The sequence below is a fragment of the Macrobrachium nipponense genome, chromosome 21 (genome assembly GCF_015104395.2).
Source record: "Macrobrachium nipponense isolate FS-2020 chromosome 21, ASM1510439v2, whole genome shotgun sequence".
Classification (NCBI taxonomy): domain Eukaryota; kingdom Metazoa; phylum Arthropoda; class Malacostraca; order Decapoda; family Palaemonidae; genus Macrobrachium; species Macrobrachium nipponense.
This window is the reverse complement of record NC_087212.1, coordinates 41,269,485-41,285,633: the sequence shown is the minus strand read 5'-3', so window position 1 is coordinate 41,285,633 and position 16,149 is coordinate 41,269,485. Positions and strand designations below refer to the sequence as shown.

The window sequence follows — 16,149 nt, the reverse complement described above, 5'->3', positions numbered from 1 at the left end:
GGCAGGGGACTCTCCCGTTTATGGTTCCTCTGTCTTTGGAAGTGAGAGAAGACCTTCGTTGGTGGTTGGACGACCAGAATCTATTGAAGGGTGTCCCTCTGCGTTCTCTCCCACCGGACTTTCTTCTGTTCTCGGATGCCTCCCTCGCAGGTTGGGGCGCGCACTTAGGCGGCCTCATCGCTTCAGGCGTTTGGGGTTTGGAGGACAAGCAGCAACATATCAACTTCTTGGAGTTGAAGGCGGCTTTCCTGGGTCTGAAGGAGTTTCGGGGGAAGGTAGAGGGTCACTGTCATTCTCATGTCGGACAACACCACGGTGGTAGCCTATGTGAACAACACCACGGTGGTAGCCTATGTGAACAAACAGGGAGGCCTGGTTTCACGTCAACTTCATGCCTTGACCGTCAAGCTTCACCAGTGGGCGGTCAGCAATTTGGTAGAGCTCTCAGCCAGGTATATCCCAGGGAAACGGAACGTGGTCTCAGACAAACTCAGTCACCGGGATCAGATCCTAGGCACAGAGTGGTCCCTTCATCAAGTGGTGGCAGACAAGCTTTTCCAGATTTGGGGGAGACCCATGCTGGACCTTTTTGAGACACGCTACAACAGGAAGCTGGAGGTGTTCTGTTCAATGGTTCCAGATCCCTTAGCATTGGCAGAAGACACATTCCAACATCCCTGGGACTACCTGGAGGTGTATGCCTTCCCTCCGTTTTGTTTGATCCGTCAGGTTCTGAACAGGCTGATGAGTTCACAGGGTCTTGGAATGACTTTGGTAGCCCCTCTGTGGCCTCAGGCGGAATGGTTTCCAGATCTGCTGTCGTTGTTGTCAGAGATTCCGAGAGAGATTCCCCCTTGGCGGCATCTCCTGTGTCAGCCCCATGCAGAAAGGTTCCACCAGTCAGTAGAATCCCTGTCTCTTCACGGTTGGAGGCTATCAAGTATCTCCTCCGAGCGAGAGGCTTTTCTCAGAGAAAAGCTGGGCACATGTCCAGCAGTCTTAGGAAGTCAACCTCCGCAGTTTACCAAGGCAAATGGGCCATCTACTGTGATTGGTGTTGTAAATGGGGTTTTTCTCCACTCGAGACCTCTATTCAGCGAATAGCAGACTTTTTAACCTTCCTCAGAGACGAGAAACGTTTGTCCGTTTCTGCTGAAAGAAGCTACAGGGCAGCACTGAGTTTGGTGTTACGCCTTAAGGGTATCGACTTCTTCTCTTCCTGGGAATTTTCCCTGCTAGTTAAGGGGTTTGAGCAGTCGAGTTCTCCTAGAGAGCTCAAGCCTCCAACGTGGGATGTTTCTTTGGTGCTCAAGAGCTTAAATAAGAGTCCATATGAGCCCTTGCGTCGCTCATCTGACAGGAACCTGACGTTCAAGACAGTTTTCCTTTTGACTTTGGCATCTTCCAGGAGGTTAGGAGATCTCCACAGTCTGAGTTATGAGGTGAAGCACACCAGGGGTTGGAAGTCAGTGTCCTTCGAATTTGTCCCGGAATTCGTGGGCAAGACCCAAAGTCCCTTGGTGCATGATGACAGGTTCGCTTCGTTTTCCATTCCATCACTGACTGACTTTGTGGGTGGTGATGCTCAAGAGCTTTTGTTGTGTCCTGTCCGGGCCCTGTGTTGCTATCTTGAAAGGTCTCGGCACCTTAGACCAGGCTACCGTAGACTTTTTGTTAGTACAGGTCGTACAAAGAAAGAGGTGTCTAAGAATACTATCTCTTTTTGGATACGGGAAGCCATCAGACAGGCATACTTGACTCTTGATGATTCCACCACCACGTCTGTGCAGTCTAGAGCACATGACGTTAGAGGTATTGGTCCCTCTCTGGCTTTCAAAAAGAACTTGGCTGTACATAGAGTGCTGAGCGCTGTTACTTGGTTACGCCAGTCCACGTTCACCTCCTTCTATCTTAAGGATGTTGCCCACAGATCTGCAGACATGTTTTCCCTGGGTCCTGTGGTGGCTGCCCAACAGGTTGTGTAAATCATAGTTGCCCTTAACGGGGCACCTTTGTATCTTACTAAGATGATTGTGTGGATGAGAGAATGAGCGAGTTGGCTGGTCTCCTTCTTTCTCTTGTACCTTTCCTTCATTCTTCGGGCGGTTTAAGGAATAGACACATCATTTGCTGGACTGGTCTGATACAGGTGAGTGAGTTTGTATTACTGGTATTGTGGTCGTGCAATATACAATATCTTACCCACTATTTGGTAGCATAGGCTCCACTCCTTGGCATGGAGGAGTCGGAAGTAATACAAACCTTAGTGTCTTGGTTTGTTATTGGACAGTCAAAGTTTCTCTTTGGTTCCCTATACAATGGTTATCCTGTATATCATTGTACGTCACTCAGGTTCTGAGTGGTTAGATATTAGTTTATCTAGCTTCTCAACGGGCTTCAGTCCCTCTCCAAGAACTATTTCTTTTGAGAGCTGGACTGGCGGGTAGGCCCCCACCCATCCCTATACAGGATAACCATTGTATAGGGAACCAAAGAGAAACTTTGACTGTCCAATAACAAACCAAGACACTAAGGTTTGTATTACTTCCGACTCCTCCATGCCAAGTAGTGGAGCCTATGCTACCAAATAGTGGGTAAGATATTGTATATTGCACGACCACAATACCAGTATGACAACCTCACTCACCTGTATCAGACCAGTCCAGCAAATGATGTGTCTATTCCTTAAACCGCCCGAAGAATGAAGGAAAGGTACAAGAGAAAGAAGGAGACCAGCCAACTCACTCATTCTCTCATCCACACAATCATCTTAGGTAAGATACAAAGGTGCCCCGTTAAGGGCAACTATGATTTACACAACCTGTTGGGCAGCCACCACAGGACCCAGAGAAAACATGTCTGCAGATCTGTGGGCAACATCCTTAAGATAGAAGGAGGTGAACGTGGACTGGCGTAACCAAGTAACAGCGCTCAGCACTCTATGTACAGCCAAGTTCTTTTTGAAAGCCAGAGAGGGACCAATACCTCTAACGTCATGTGCTCTAGGATGTCTTATACCTCCCTCCAAGTATGAGTCTATCCTATTGTTAAGACCAAGGGTTTGTTCGCGTATGAACAAATGACAAATTTTCTAAGACAATTTGTATTTTTCATAGCTACAAACCTGAGGTCTTAACGTCATACTGCCCACCTCTAGCCGCCCCTCTATTTGTTAAATCATCCTGAGTTGGGAAAGACTGGCATAGATGTGCGGTTCTTGACCACTCTTCACCCGATCTATGCATGTGTTGCCAGATATCACAAGATTCCTTGCTCTCATCTGCTTTTTAACCGGATCCAGCTAGGCGCCAGAAATTATCCTATTGTTAAGACCTCAGGTTTGTTGCTATGAAAAATACAAATTGTCTTAGAAAATTTGTCATTTTGTAAAGTTAAGCAGACTGCATGAGAGTCCTGCAGTATTTCCTAAGGGCTAGCTGGAATAAAAAATGCATCCTAACTCTTGTGTTCCCCATCACAATGGAGATCAAGGAGTACCTGCGATGGTGGATGTCCACAGAAAGGCGTTCAGAGGGTAAGTCACTGTTTCCAGTGAACAAAGACCTAAGCTTATTCTGGGGGGACAGGGAGGTTTCTGGGACATGGTCCCCAAGTCAAAGAAACTTTCACTTAAATGTCAAGGAGCTCGAAGCCATCCATTTAAGCCTTTTAGCTTTCTTGGGCTTGATCGTCAGCAGGGCAGTCATGATCAACTCAGACAACACCACGGCACTGGCCTACATCAAGAATTAGGATGGGACCCACTCTTTTTTCCCTATGTGAGGCGACGAGGGATCTTGCTCTAGGCCAGGGTTCTCAAACTTTTTTAACTCCTCGACCCCCATATGAAGTTTCAAATTTTCTATCGACCCCCTAGACTAGCATTTAATATTTAAAAAAAAAAACAATGTCAGAATCAATTAGAGTATTAGTATTAGTTTAATACTTGACATTCAGTATGATAAAAAAAGTAACACCTAGTAAGAAAATATGTTTGGAACTTTAGATGTACGAGTATATGTAACTGAATTCTCAGACACGTTACTCAGTTATTCATGGACCCCCTTTTGACCCTCTGACTCTGTTATTCATTGACCCCCTTTTGACCCCCTGACTATTCATAGACCCCTTGGATGATCCTATTGACCCCCGGGGGTCAATATCGACCACTTTGAGAACCCCTGCTCTAGGCAGACCAGAACAGAGTGAAAATAATTGCTCACTTCATCTCAGGGAAGATGAATGTCCTAGCAGCCAAGCGTATTAGTGAACTCCAGGCCATCGACAAACGAGTGGGATTTGCCCAAGGAGATACAGTTTGCACTTTTATGCTCGCCTTCATGGCTAACAATGAGAATCCTTCAAAGCCCTGGTCTCACTCTTACTTTATTAAGAACCTTATGAATATCCTTGGAGCAAAAGAGGCAGAAAAGTTCTCTCCCCTGTCAGGGCCTTGAGATATTACTTAGACAGGACTACAAAAATTATCGGGCTGTCCAATAATCTTTGGTGCTCGGTCAAAGATCTGCCCCGTGCCCGAACAGAAACTGTAATCACCTGCAATAGTTCCCTAACCAGATAAGGAGCAACAAGCATTGTATCAATGCAAGCAAACTTTTTCCATTTCAGATTCAATACCGTTACAGGGGGTAGAAAACTTTTTCCATTTCAGATTCAATACCGTTACAGTGGACCCCCCCGTATTCGGGAGGGATGGGTACCACACCCCCGATGAATAGATAAATTATGCAATTATGTAAAATCCCCCGAAAAATGCTTAGAACTGCCGATTTTGATTTAAGTTTCATCACAAAAAGTGCATTTAGTGATGCAAATTATATGAAAATACAGTAATTTGTGGATATTTCTCGGTGAAAAATACCACAAATTGGTGAATTTCCTGTAGATAATGTGTATATATGTTCCATATAAAAGTCCACGAACAGTTGGGGTCGACAGTACTGAGTGTTTTGGAGTAGAATGTGTCCCACCTCCCGTCTATGTGGGATTCAGCAGTGTAATTACGTACTTGGTAAGTTACTTATATAAAAATGACATTTTTATAATAAAATAGTTTTATATATGTGTGTGTATATATTACTAACCAAGTAATTACATGATTAGAGCCCTCCCTCCCTTCCCTCTCATGAACATAAGGGCATAAATGAATTGAGCTCTTTTGCTGTGCTGTTCCCTATTCCCCAATAGTGGGTGGGGCTGTTGCCTACACAAAAACAGAAGCACTGGCGTGGCTTTTACATTTTGAGCTCCTGTGCAAGTGAAAATGATAGCAATGTAATTACTTGGTAAGTATATATAAAACTTTGTTACTATAAAAATGTTATATTTGGGAGAGATCAGTCTCCTTTTGACTGTATATTACCTCTGTTAAGGAGGTTATGTTTTTAGGTATACAGTATGTGTTTGTGGTATTTTTCTCTCTAGTATTTTTTGGTTTCATGTACTTATTGGCAGAGTATGTAAAAATGTGATTAGATCTGTACCAAAGGTGGGCCTCATGATTACCTCCAAATGATTTGATTTTTTGAGAGAGGAATGTAACTTCTCAGAAGGACCTATATGTTGGTTGGGTGGTTTATTATTGTAAAAAATATTGATGCATGAAATATGGTTAGTTGCAAATTGTGAGTGGGGATGAAGATCCACTCTCACAATTTAAAACTGATCTTGGGTATTGAAGATTAATCTTTAGTATAGTTCATACAAAATTTAGTATTTAGTGAGCTTCATTTGATGAATAGTTACTCATATAATATGTCCCTGAAAACTACGTTGAACTAGGTTTTTGGTATGGCCTGCTGCCTTGCACTTGCCCAACTCTCGAACATCAGTGTTAGAAAATTAATCATTGTTTACTTGCAGTAGCCTGTAGTTCTGCATTTTGCTTGTGTGTTATAAGTAAATAAATAATCTGCTTTACTGCAAATGCATTGTATTAAAATGCTGTGGCTTTATTGTTTTATGTGTTGCTTTAAAATGCTGTGGCTTAACAACCTCTCTCTTGAATTAAAATGCTGTGGCTGTACTGCTTTGGGCTTTGCTTTTAACAGTTAGCTGTTTTCTGCTGTTTGCAATTTCTGTATTGCTGATTGTGCTCATGGATAATGAATTAATTTTTTGGTGTAGTTGAAGGTAAACCAATATTTTATTTAATTTGTTTACATTCATATAGTTTTATACATTTTACATGTGCAGTACTCTACAGGTGCTTTAAGATGACTTGGTCTTGAACTAAAATGAAACTTGTACTTACAGATAATGACTAAATTTATACAAATTGAGACCATTGGCTCCCATTTGCAGGTGGTTGTTTGTTATACACGGAAAAGAGATTTGCTTCATTATCTTACAACAATTTTTTATAAAGTTGTATTTAAGATAATTTACGAAATACTTATTTGGGGCATCTCAAAAAAATTCACAGTTGTTAGTGACTGGAAGTGCTATTAAAGGTTTTGAGAAGTTTTACTCTCCAAAATCCCATTTACTGCAAGTTAAATAACATACAAGTTACGTAAAGAGAGGATAAGTGATAAATTATTTTGGATCCCTGCATATGTAGGCATTAAAGGATGCTGACATAGTAGCTATGGCTAGAAGACTTATGACCTGATCAAATTCCCATTCCTGGAATAGTAAACCGTATTAATTACTCAGTGCAACAAGTTTTTTTTTTTCCAAAAAGACGATACATTGAATTCTATGAGCATATTTGTCCTTGGATATTTGATGGCTTCACTCACTTAACCAAATTTTTGATTGCAGAGTTTTTGACTTTTGAGGTAAATTCCATTAGTTTAGAAACTTTACTTTGACATTTTACATTTCCATTGTAATGACATTTTACATTTCCATCATAAAGCTTTCAATTTTTTGCCTACAATTTATTTTCTTGATCATATGGTCTCAACACCCTTCCCATTGGTACTTTATTGTATAGATTCTTTCATAAGGTTTTTTAGTTCCATCAATAATTAAATTCAGCCTTTTCCTTTCATTTAACTTGATTCATTTGATGCAAAGATCCTCTGTGTAAACTCAACATTGTTTTCCATTTTATCAATCCTTCTCTCATTCTGATTTACATTCTCTATGTAAAGTTGCCAATACTAGATTTATCTTCATGCAATGGAAAAATTACTCCTCTCATCCATTCCTTTGGGCATTTTTTCTCATCCAGACATACTTTAAAAACCTTGGTCAGCACTTAGTCACAATTGTCACCATTTTACTGCAGCTTCTCACTTGTTATCCCATCACCTCCTTGTCTTTCTATTCTTCAGCTGTCAAATTGCCCTCCTTATGTCAACTGTTTGTCAATTTCCATTCTTGAGCCTTTTAATATCCTTCTCTATGTTTGCAACAGTCACTTCAACAAGCATTCTTTGCTTTGCTTTCCATTTTCACCAAAGTTTCAGTTGACTTATCACTACCCAGAACTGCATTTTGTTCTGACAGCATTTTGGTAAATAATGTCCCTTCCTATGGTAAGTGCTAAAAGAATGACTTAAATCTTAACCTGTAACTATCATTTGGAAATGTGCAATGTCTACTGGTTTGATTTTTTTAACTATTGTAATTTTAATCTGTCTGAAAAGAATATTAAATGTTTTCTTTAAACTGAAAATTCCATCACGAATTCTAGCAGATTTTAATCAGCAAATCAGTCATTTTTACTACCGAATTTGGAAAATACATTAAGTGCCATCAATAACAGGTCCCTTATCCTGTGAACAAACTGATCAAAATTAGAATCTTTAACTAAGGCCTTAAGCATAGCATGTACTAAAATGTTTTAGAACTTCCGTGGTCTCGTCCTCTGTTGGTGAGGAATGCATTTGTTAAGCATAAAAAGATAATCACCGGTGCTGATATGGCTATTTTTCTTGTCATCTAAAATAAGTAAAATTAGCATTCATTAAACTAAGCTAGGGATCCAGTGAAATTTGTAAGCATTTAAAGCTTGGTAGTATTTTTGGTCTTTGTAATACATGTTCACCATTTCTTGTGACTACATGCTTCAATAAAACCTTCAAACACTTAACAATAAGCAAAGGAACTAGGGATGGATACCCAATTAGTCAAATCATAATATACTGAATATTTTAATGAGATTGAAATTAAGGACCAGTTTTTATTAAATTCAGTAGTAATTTATAATTTGACATATAACATTGTTAGCAGTGTTCTATTAAAGAATATTTACCTTTATAGTGTTTTAACTTTATATCCCTCTCTGTAGTGTTGATTTTCTTGTTATTATCTAATGTTCCCTTAACAGAAGATTGATGGCTGCAACAAGATGACATGCCAGTATTGCAGCATTTACTTTTGCTGGCTCTGTATGACACTGTTGAACAAGAGTCGTCCGTATGAGCACTACAATCAGAGTAACTCGCCTTGTTTCAATCAACTCTTTGCTGGTGTGGATCCTTTTGATGACATCTGGGATGATTCTGACGAAGACGGTGGTTTGTTCGACTGAGGTTGTCAAGTGTGTGTGATATTATTGCTCTTTCATCTTAGTGTTACAATATTTGTTCTTTCATATGTGCAATTATATATGTATGTTTTATTTAATATTGATACACTATTACTACATAAAAAGTTTTCTCTCACTTCTTGTGAATGAAAGGTTGTGCTGTGTTGGAAATCAGTGTGTGTATACTAAATTAGAGAATTGTAAGATATCTGTATATTTTTGAAATAACATATTTTTACCTAAAACGAGTTCTGTAGCCATAGTGAAGAGTGCCTGAGGTTGATATCTAACTAATAGAGGTATTGAAACCTTAGGAGGAAGTAATTTGATTAGAATGTAAAACCTGTTTGTTCACAGGATCAGAACATTTCAGATAAAAATACTATGCATATTATTGGGTTGATTTCAACCGGACTTCGTTGTTTATTGTATATATTTCCTGTGGAAAGACCATAGTTACATTACACCAAAAGTTATTCTTATATTTGTTTAATTTATTCCTTAGTATGTTAAATGAAGAATTTTGCAGGAAAGAATGTGTAATTCACCAGTATAATCCCCTATTTGATGACATTCCCCTAACATACCAAATGTTTTTATACAGAATTTTGGGTAATTAGCCTCTCATTTGGTTGCTCCTTTGTCAGTATTGTAATTATAATTTGGGCTGGAAGGAGAAGGCCAATCTATGCTAGTTTTTTTATCTTGTGTTAGCAACGTAGCACAGTGGCAGTCGTAATTGAGTTAACTTGCTGGCACTGAGGAGGAAAAGCGACCTTTATTCGTTTAGAGGCATAAAATTTTATGGTTATTTGTGGTTATATTTTTAACAAAAATATCCTCATACTAGATTTGGCATGCTTTAAAGATAGTTTCCCACTTAAAGCTTGAAAACTATAATCCCTGCTTTGGCCTTTGTCGTTGTGAAATGATAAGTTAGCTAGATCTATTATGGGATGTTTTAATTTCCAACTTATTTTTTTTGTATTGAGTATTACTTTACTTTAGTTTCTCAGATGTTTCCATTTATACTACAGCAAATAAACATTATGTATATAAATTTTTCTTTCAGTCCCTATTTTCATTGTTTGTGGTTGGGATGAATGAAAAGAGATTCCCCTTTTAGATTTTGAATATCTATATTGCTAAATACTCTTATGTAGGAATACAGGAGTACATACTGTACTTTTCTAAAAGATATGTGAAATACTATTCCCTCAGTACTTTTGATTTTAATGGCATACTTGTCAGAAGAATCATTACATCTCTAATCATAAGGAATGAGGTATTATCTGGTATAATATCTTATACAGGATCTGTTTTATCTGTGATTGAGTGGTTTGACTCGCATTTGCCAGTTTTATTATTAGGTTGCTCATATCACTAGTTTGCAGTAGTCCTGTGCCAGTAAATAGTTTGATATACAATGGCTCCTCCACTTAACGGACCTCAACTTATTGTATTTTGTTTCTTATTGAATGCATATGAGACCGTCAAAAATGAAAATCTTTTTTCTCATAATGTTTTGCTTTCTCAAAGTTTGTGGGGTTATTTTTCACTTGTTAAAATTTCTAACTGCAGTGTACAATGTAAATACGTAATGTGAAGAAGTTGCAGTACATTGATGAATTTATGGTGGAAAAGTACATTTTTTTTTAAAGGACAGTGTAATTCTTTGTCTTGTATTCTCTTGCTGAGAAATACAGAGATTTTTAGTTACCGTAAATACTCGTGTATCATGTGACCCTCAAATTTTCACCTATAAAATGTTATTTTATGTATTTTGTGTATGATGAGAGTTCCTTTTTTGCGAGCTAGTTACAATAGACTAACCTCTTTTCCTCCAGCTCTTTCTCCTGTCTTCTTGTTAAATAAGTGATGAAAAGTGTTTTAATCAAAACTACTGGACATGAAAGAACACATTTTACTGTTGTTTTAACATACATGACAGATGGGACGACACTTTCCCCATGGTTATCTGTAAATGGAAATTGATGCTTAAACAGAAATTCCTGAATGGTAGCATTGGCCACATTTACTGAAAAGGCTGGATGAACAATGATAACAGGAAAATTTGGCTAAAGAGAGGTGGTTTACGGCAAGTAAAAGGTTCCTTTGTTTGGGATATGTTTTTGTCTCATTTAGTGAACTCTCTTAAAAGCTGTTTGAGAGAGAAACACCGATATAGCAGTTATTCCTGGTGGTTTGGCTTACATTGTTCAACCTCTTGACGTATCCATCAATGAACCACTTAAAGACGAGAACTGGAATATGAGGAATAAATGGATGTTGGAAGGGGAGTAAACACTAAGAGGGAGGGAGGATGGAAGCTCCGGATTTGCCTTTACTGTGTTTGTGGGTGAAATAATCGTGGACTGAGATAGATACTAATGTGATTGTTAAAACATTTAAAAAAAAAAGTGTAATAGCAGATGCTTTGGATGGAAATGTAGACAATGCTTTATACGAAGATGTAGATTTCAAGATTTAGATTTGGCCTTGTGAGAGGCTAATTTATTGGACAGCCCCTCCCATCTTTGAGAGGCAAGACGCAAAAGAAGATGAAATTATCAAAGACTGGAATATGATCAGTATGATGACTGTCTTGGTGCTAAAGAATTCAAAGCCCAATTTAACGATACAGACAGAGTGACTTTGGAAGATTTTTATTTAGTATTAATTTATGCATGTTTTTACTTTAATGTTTTATTTGCCTTTGTACATTAAAATAAAAATAATTGTTAAAGTAATAATGGTCTCGGGTTAAAAAAAAATCCTTTGGTAGTTTGCCTTCAACAACTGATCTGGAAATTATAGATGGTTGCCTAGTTAGGTGTAAACCTTAATGATGCAAATGGCGCTCTATCGTTATATTTGTATTTCATAATACAATAGTGATATGAGAATACATACAATATTGGATACAGTGAAGTAAAGCATAACTTTTTAAAAGATCCATTATTTTCCTTTGTTAGTTTACTGTAATCAGCTGATTTGGAAAGCTTAGATGGTAGTCCCAATTAGCTAAACATCTTTTCAACATAAACAAAGGAAAAGATGCAGTGCATACACTAATTTTATATCATGTATGATGTGACCCACCCCCTTAAAATTTTCATCAAAATTGAGTCTTCAAAAGTTGCATGATGGTGAGTAGTATATACGTTAATTAAAGGGCAGTTGCATACACGTGTACTGTACTATACTTGTATTTCTCAATAAGGCAGTCACACTACTGCAAATCATTGTTATATGTGCAAAATCAGTTCCTTAAATGAATTTTTTTCCAATTATTGGACCTTGCATATCTATTCCAGTGTGTGAGCACACGCTCTGAAAGTCGTAAGGTTTAGGGTTAAAGGAAGTGTAATTTTGCCTATTTGTTTAATACATAATAGCTTCTGTAGGGGGTTAGTGCCATTAGTGCACTGCATTACTTAGAGTTCGTTGCAGTGTGCCTTCAGCCCCTTGCAATCCCTTTTGTTCCTTTTACTGTACTTCTGTTCATATCTCTCTTCCATCTTGCCATCTAACCTCTCATAACAATTATTTCGTAGTGCAACAGCGAGGTTATCCTCCTGTTACACCTTTTAAACCTACCTACTCTCAATTTTCTTTCCAGCACTGAATGGCCTCAAAGGTCCCAGTGCTTGGCCTTAGGCCTAAATTTTATATTCAATTCAACTGTAGAAGAGAGAGAGAGAGAGAGAGAGAGAGAGGTACTACAGTATGTGCTAGTGTTTCATAAAATATATTAAAAAAAAGTTTCTGCTCATTTTTTTAGTGATGTATGACTTTTGTGTCATTTACATATCTTGCAAGGATAAGTAGATGGAAGTACGGCTGTGAATTTTTTTTTGGTAGGCTACACTGTACTGTACTGTACTTTATAGTATACATATATTTTTAAAAGCAATTCATTTGCCTGATGTTCTTCTGAAATTGAATGAATAACTTTACAGCTAAAATTGAATGATATTTGAAAAAAAAAAAAAAATGGTTACGATAGGCTTTCAATTACTTTATATGGAATTGGAGAACACTTATTAGCCATGTAAATTGGCTTTAGTGTATTGTGCAGGCTATTGGTAAATCTTTTTACCCAAAGGCTCTGGTTACATATTTGGAAAGCAGACCCTGAAACTGTTAATTAAGTTGTGATGCAACTGTTTTTGGCAAATTTAACAAATCTTTAGGTTAACCTGCTCTGTTTAAGGTTTCTTGTCATGTGTTATGATGAACACATGATGAAATGTTTTCTGTTGATTAGTGATATACTGTACATACTATATACTCGTGCAATGAGAAACCTCTTATTCTTGTCAAAATGCTATACAGCAAGCACAAAAGGAACAGGCGATGAAATTCGATTTAAAGTATCTGTACTATTTGTATAAACAAGTCTGAAATGTGTAAAAGTTTTGATATTCCCCCACAAATTGCATGTTGGTACTGAAATAGTAAGTGAGTGATTAAGGTACATACTATATACATAGAATTGTATAGGCTACTGATTTTTATGCAAGTAAATATTAAACTTAAATTATTAGGAAATGCAGTCAGGCAGGGTTTTGTAAATAAAGTGTATACGTATTGTTTCTAATTTGTGAAATAGGACCTCAGATACTTCAAGCTCCATGTGGGGAAGGGGGCCAGGGTTGGGTAGGGCTGTCAGTTCACCTCTTATGCAGTGCACTGTAGTCATTATAAGGTTCTTTGCAGCATTCCTTTGGCCTTTAGTTGCAACCCTCTCTTATTCCTTTTACTGTACTACCTACCTTCATATTCTTTCTTTCATCTTGCTTGCCACCCTCTTCTAACAATTGTTTCATAATGCAACAGGAGGGATTTCTTCCTGTTACACTGTTGTAATGTTGTACTAGTTTCTTTCAGTGCTGAATGACTTCATACATCCCAGCACCTGGCCTTTGTGTATTGTAAACTATATCAAGCACAGTTTTAGATACTGAAAATTCAAGAAAAATTGTAGTGAACTTCCTAAGAGGTCAGCATCAAGAATACTTGTATAACACATTTTGTATCACATAACCAAGGGAACAGACTCTAGAAAAATTAGGTACTGTATCTATTTTGATTTCAGCATTACTTTTAGAGCAGAATCTTTTCGTGTCCGTAGCATTAATGTAAAGCTGCACCTTTCATAAGTAGAGTACTAATATGACTGATAACAGTAGATTCTTTAGTTGATTTATTTCAGAGCTGATTGTATGTTTGAGATAGCTAGTTTTAATCTGGAGTAATTACTTATAGTGTATCTTACACTTGTCACTGAGCACCTAAGACAGTGAAAAGAGGGAGCTGGAGTGTTTGGACACAAGATAAAGAGAGAGCCAGATGATAAAGATGGATGAAGTACATGGATCTAGAAGTGGAACTGTGAAAGTTAACACAGTTGCACTAAGAAGTAAGTTAGAGAGATTGGACAGCAAGACAAGGAAGTGGGTGTGGGTAAAGTAAAATGGTAAAAAGTGTGTGCAGTCTGTTGCCAAAGGGATGCTGCTGCAAACACCCTTTGGTAATGTGTATAGTGCATCATGTGAGCTGCACTGAGAACAGTATCCCCTATTGGAATCTGTGCTTGTTGGTCTTTTAACTAGTAATCAGTGGTAAATTTTACTTTGCTGTTAGATAGATTTGAGTTATATCAGTGACAAGCCTGTGATTGAATTCCCTTTGGAGAATGAACCTTTAGTTATTAATTTTGTAGTAAATCATTATAGAGCATTGTAGGTTTGTCATTTGCTATTAAGAAGCATTTAACTAGCCTTTTGTCTCATTTACTCATTCTTGTGCTTTGGTATGCTGCATTAAATACTGTAAGTTACCTGCTTTGGCCTCGATGTTTGTTTTATTAGCATCATGCTGTCTACAAATCTGGTTCTCAGTGCTTGACCCAATCTGGATTGGCAGACAGCCCTTAAAGCACTGTGTATGAAATGCATATTCAGGTGGATCTCGTAGGGCAAATGTGTAAGGAACAGTAGCAATATAGGTCCATTCCTGTTAGTTCCCATGTGGAGGATAATAGTTCATCTGTACTGCTCCCTTCTGGAGAGCTCCACTCCTGAAGGACTCATAGGGGAATTTAAGTGTTGTGGATGTGTGTGTGCCATTTCATTTTTGTTGCTCCTCCTTTTCAACTTCGTTTTACTGAGGGCAAAGCCTGTCTTATCAGCTTCGACATTTTAGCTTGGGTACCTCAGTCTCATCCTTATCTCCACTTCCTGGGGTCTCTCTCATTTCAGCAGCCTCAATCTTTCCAGTCAATTATAGGAAAAGGTGATAAATGAATACATATGAGGGAATAGAAATGAAACCAATATACATGAATTCAGGAGATGTCATCAGAAAGCAGGATGAATTTGGTCTTCACTTGAATATTTGGGGATCAGAAGATTCCAAAATTAGAAATCATCTGTATGATGCATTTTGTCACTCAAAGCTGGACTATGGCTGTCAAATTATTCCTCTGCTTGTAAGACAATGCTGAAAGACCTCGATGTTGTTCCTAATGTGGGCTTAAGAATCTGTTCTGGAGCATTTACGACATCTATTGAAAGCATTTATGTTGACACACATCAACTCCTGTTATACTTTCATAGGGAAGAGTTGGGACTGCGTTATGCAGCTGGAATTAAATGTTCATCAGACAATCCAACGTGCCAAATACGGAATCGGACACTTTCCATCAACTGTAAAGTGAATTCAAAACCCTTCCATTCCAAGTGCATACTAAAAGAGCAATTGGGAAATGATGACTTACTGATGAGAAGGTCCTGCCAGTACAGTACCCTAAACATCCTCCATGGCTGATCCCACAAATGGAACAGCTGCAAGAAACATTCTCCGCAAGAGGTATGGGCAAAATTTCTTGAACACGATCATGAACAAGCCAGAGATTTTAAAATATTTAATGACAGATGTAAATTAAATGAAGGTGTTGGTTGTGCTGTTGTCACCAGTGAACATTCAAGCTTAGGTCGGCTGCCTGATTCAAAATCATTTACAGAAGAGTTGACAGCCCATAGTCTATGCTTTGAAAGAAGTTTCTACAATAAAATCCAAGAAGAATTTTGTTATTCATACAGACTCAAAAAGTGCCATTAATACTGCCAGTCACTATAATTTGTTTCATTCCCTAGGGCAAGAGGCACAAAAGTGGTTACATGTATACCATATTAATTCCTGTCAGAAAACAGTTTTTGTTGGGTCCCTTCCCATGAGGGGATTAAGGGGAATGAACTTGCAGACACAGAAGCTAAAGCTTCAGCATTAGCAATAAAATTAACTTGCCAGGCATCCCCCACTTGGATTTGTACCAACCTATTAGGTCTTACATTAGGCAAAAGTGGTAGACTTAGGATTGTCCACTCGTACGTAACTGATAAGCTTTTACTAGAAAGTTCTGATGCTCCAGAGTGTGATCATTGTGGCAGCCCCTTGTCCATTGATCACATTATGGTGCATTGCCAACCGTATGCTGCTACACAGCAGAAACATGGACTTGCTGGCAAGTCCATATCAAAGATTTTAGAGGATGGGGCTGATATTGAAAGCCTGGTTAAATATTTAAAGGAAAATAAATTTTTTCATAAATTTTAAAAACTTTTTACTAAGATTGCTAA

General features: G+C 38.1%; 1 protein-coding gene across 7 annotated transcripts in view; it reads left to right on the top strand.

The window, feature by feature from the left end:
• LOC135197955 (E3 ubiquitin-protein ligase RNF14-like) overlaps nt 1-16,149 on the top strand; it is a 109,311-nt gene that overhangs the window by 81,614 nt on the left and 11,548 nt on the right. The window contains exon 8 of one of the 7 annotated variants that reach the window (XM_064225253.1): nt 8,303-8,983. The exons of the other annotated variants lie outside the window; for them this stretch is intronic. Within the exon in view, the coding sequence (XP_064081323.1) occupies nt 8,303-8,506 (204 nt within the window). The 3' untranslated portion in view covers nt 8,507-8,983. Of the gene's footprint in view, nt 1-8,302; nt 8,984-16,149 lie in introns of those variants that run through there. 7 annotated transcript variants of the gene reach the window in all.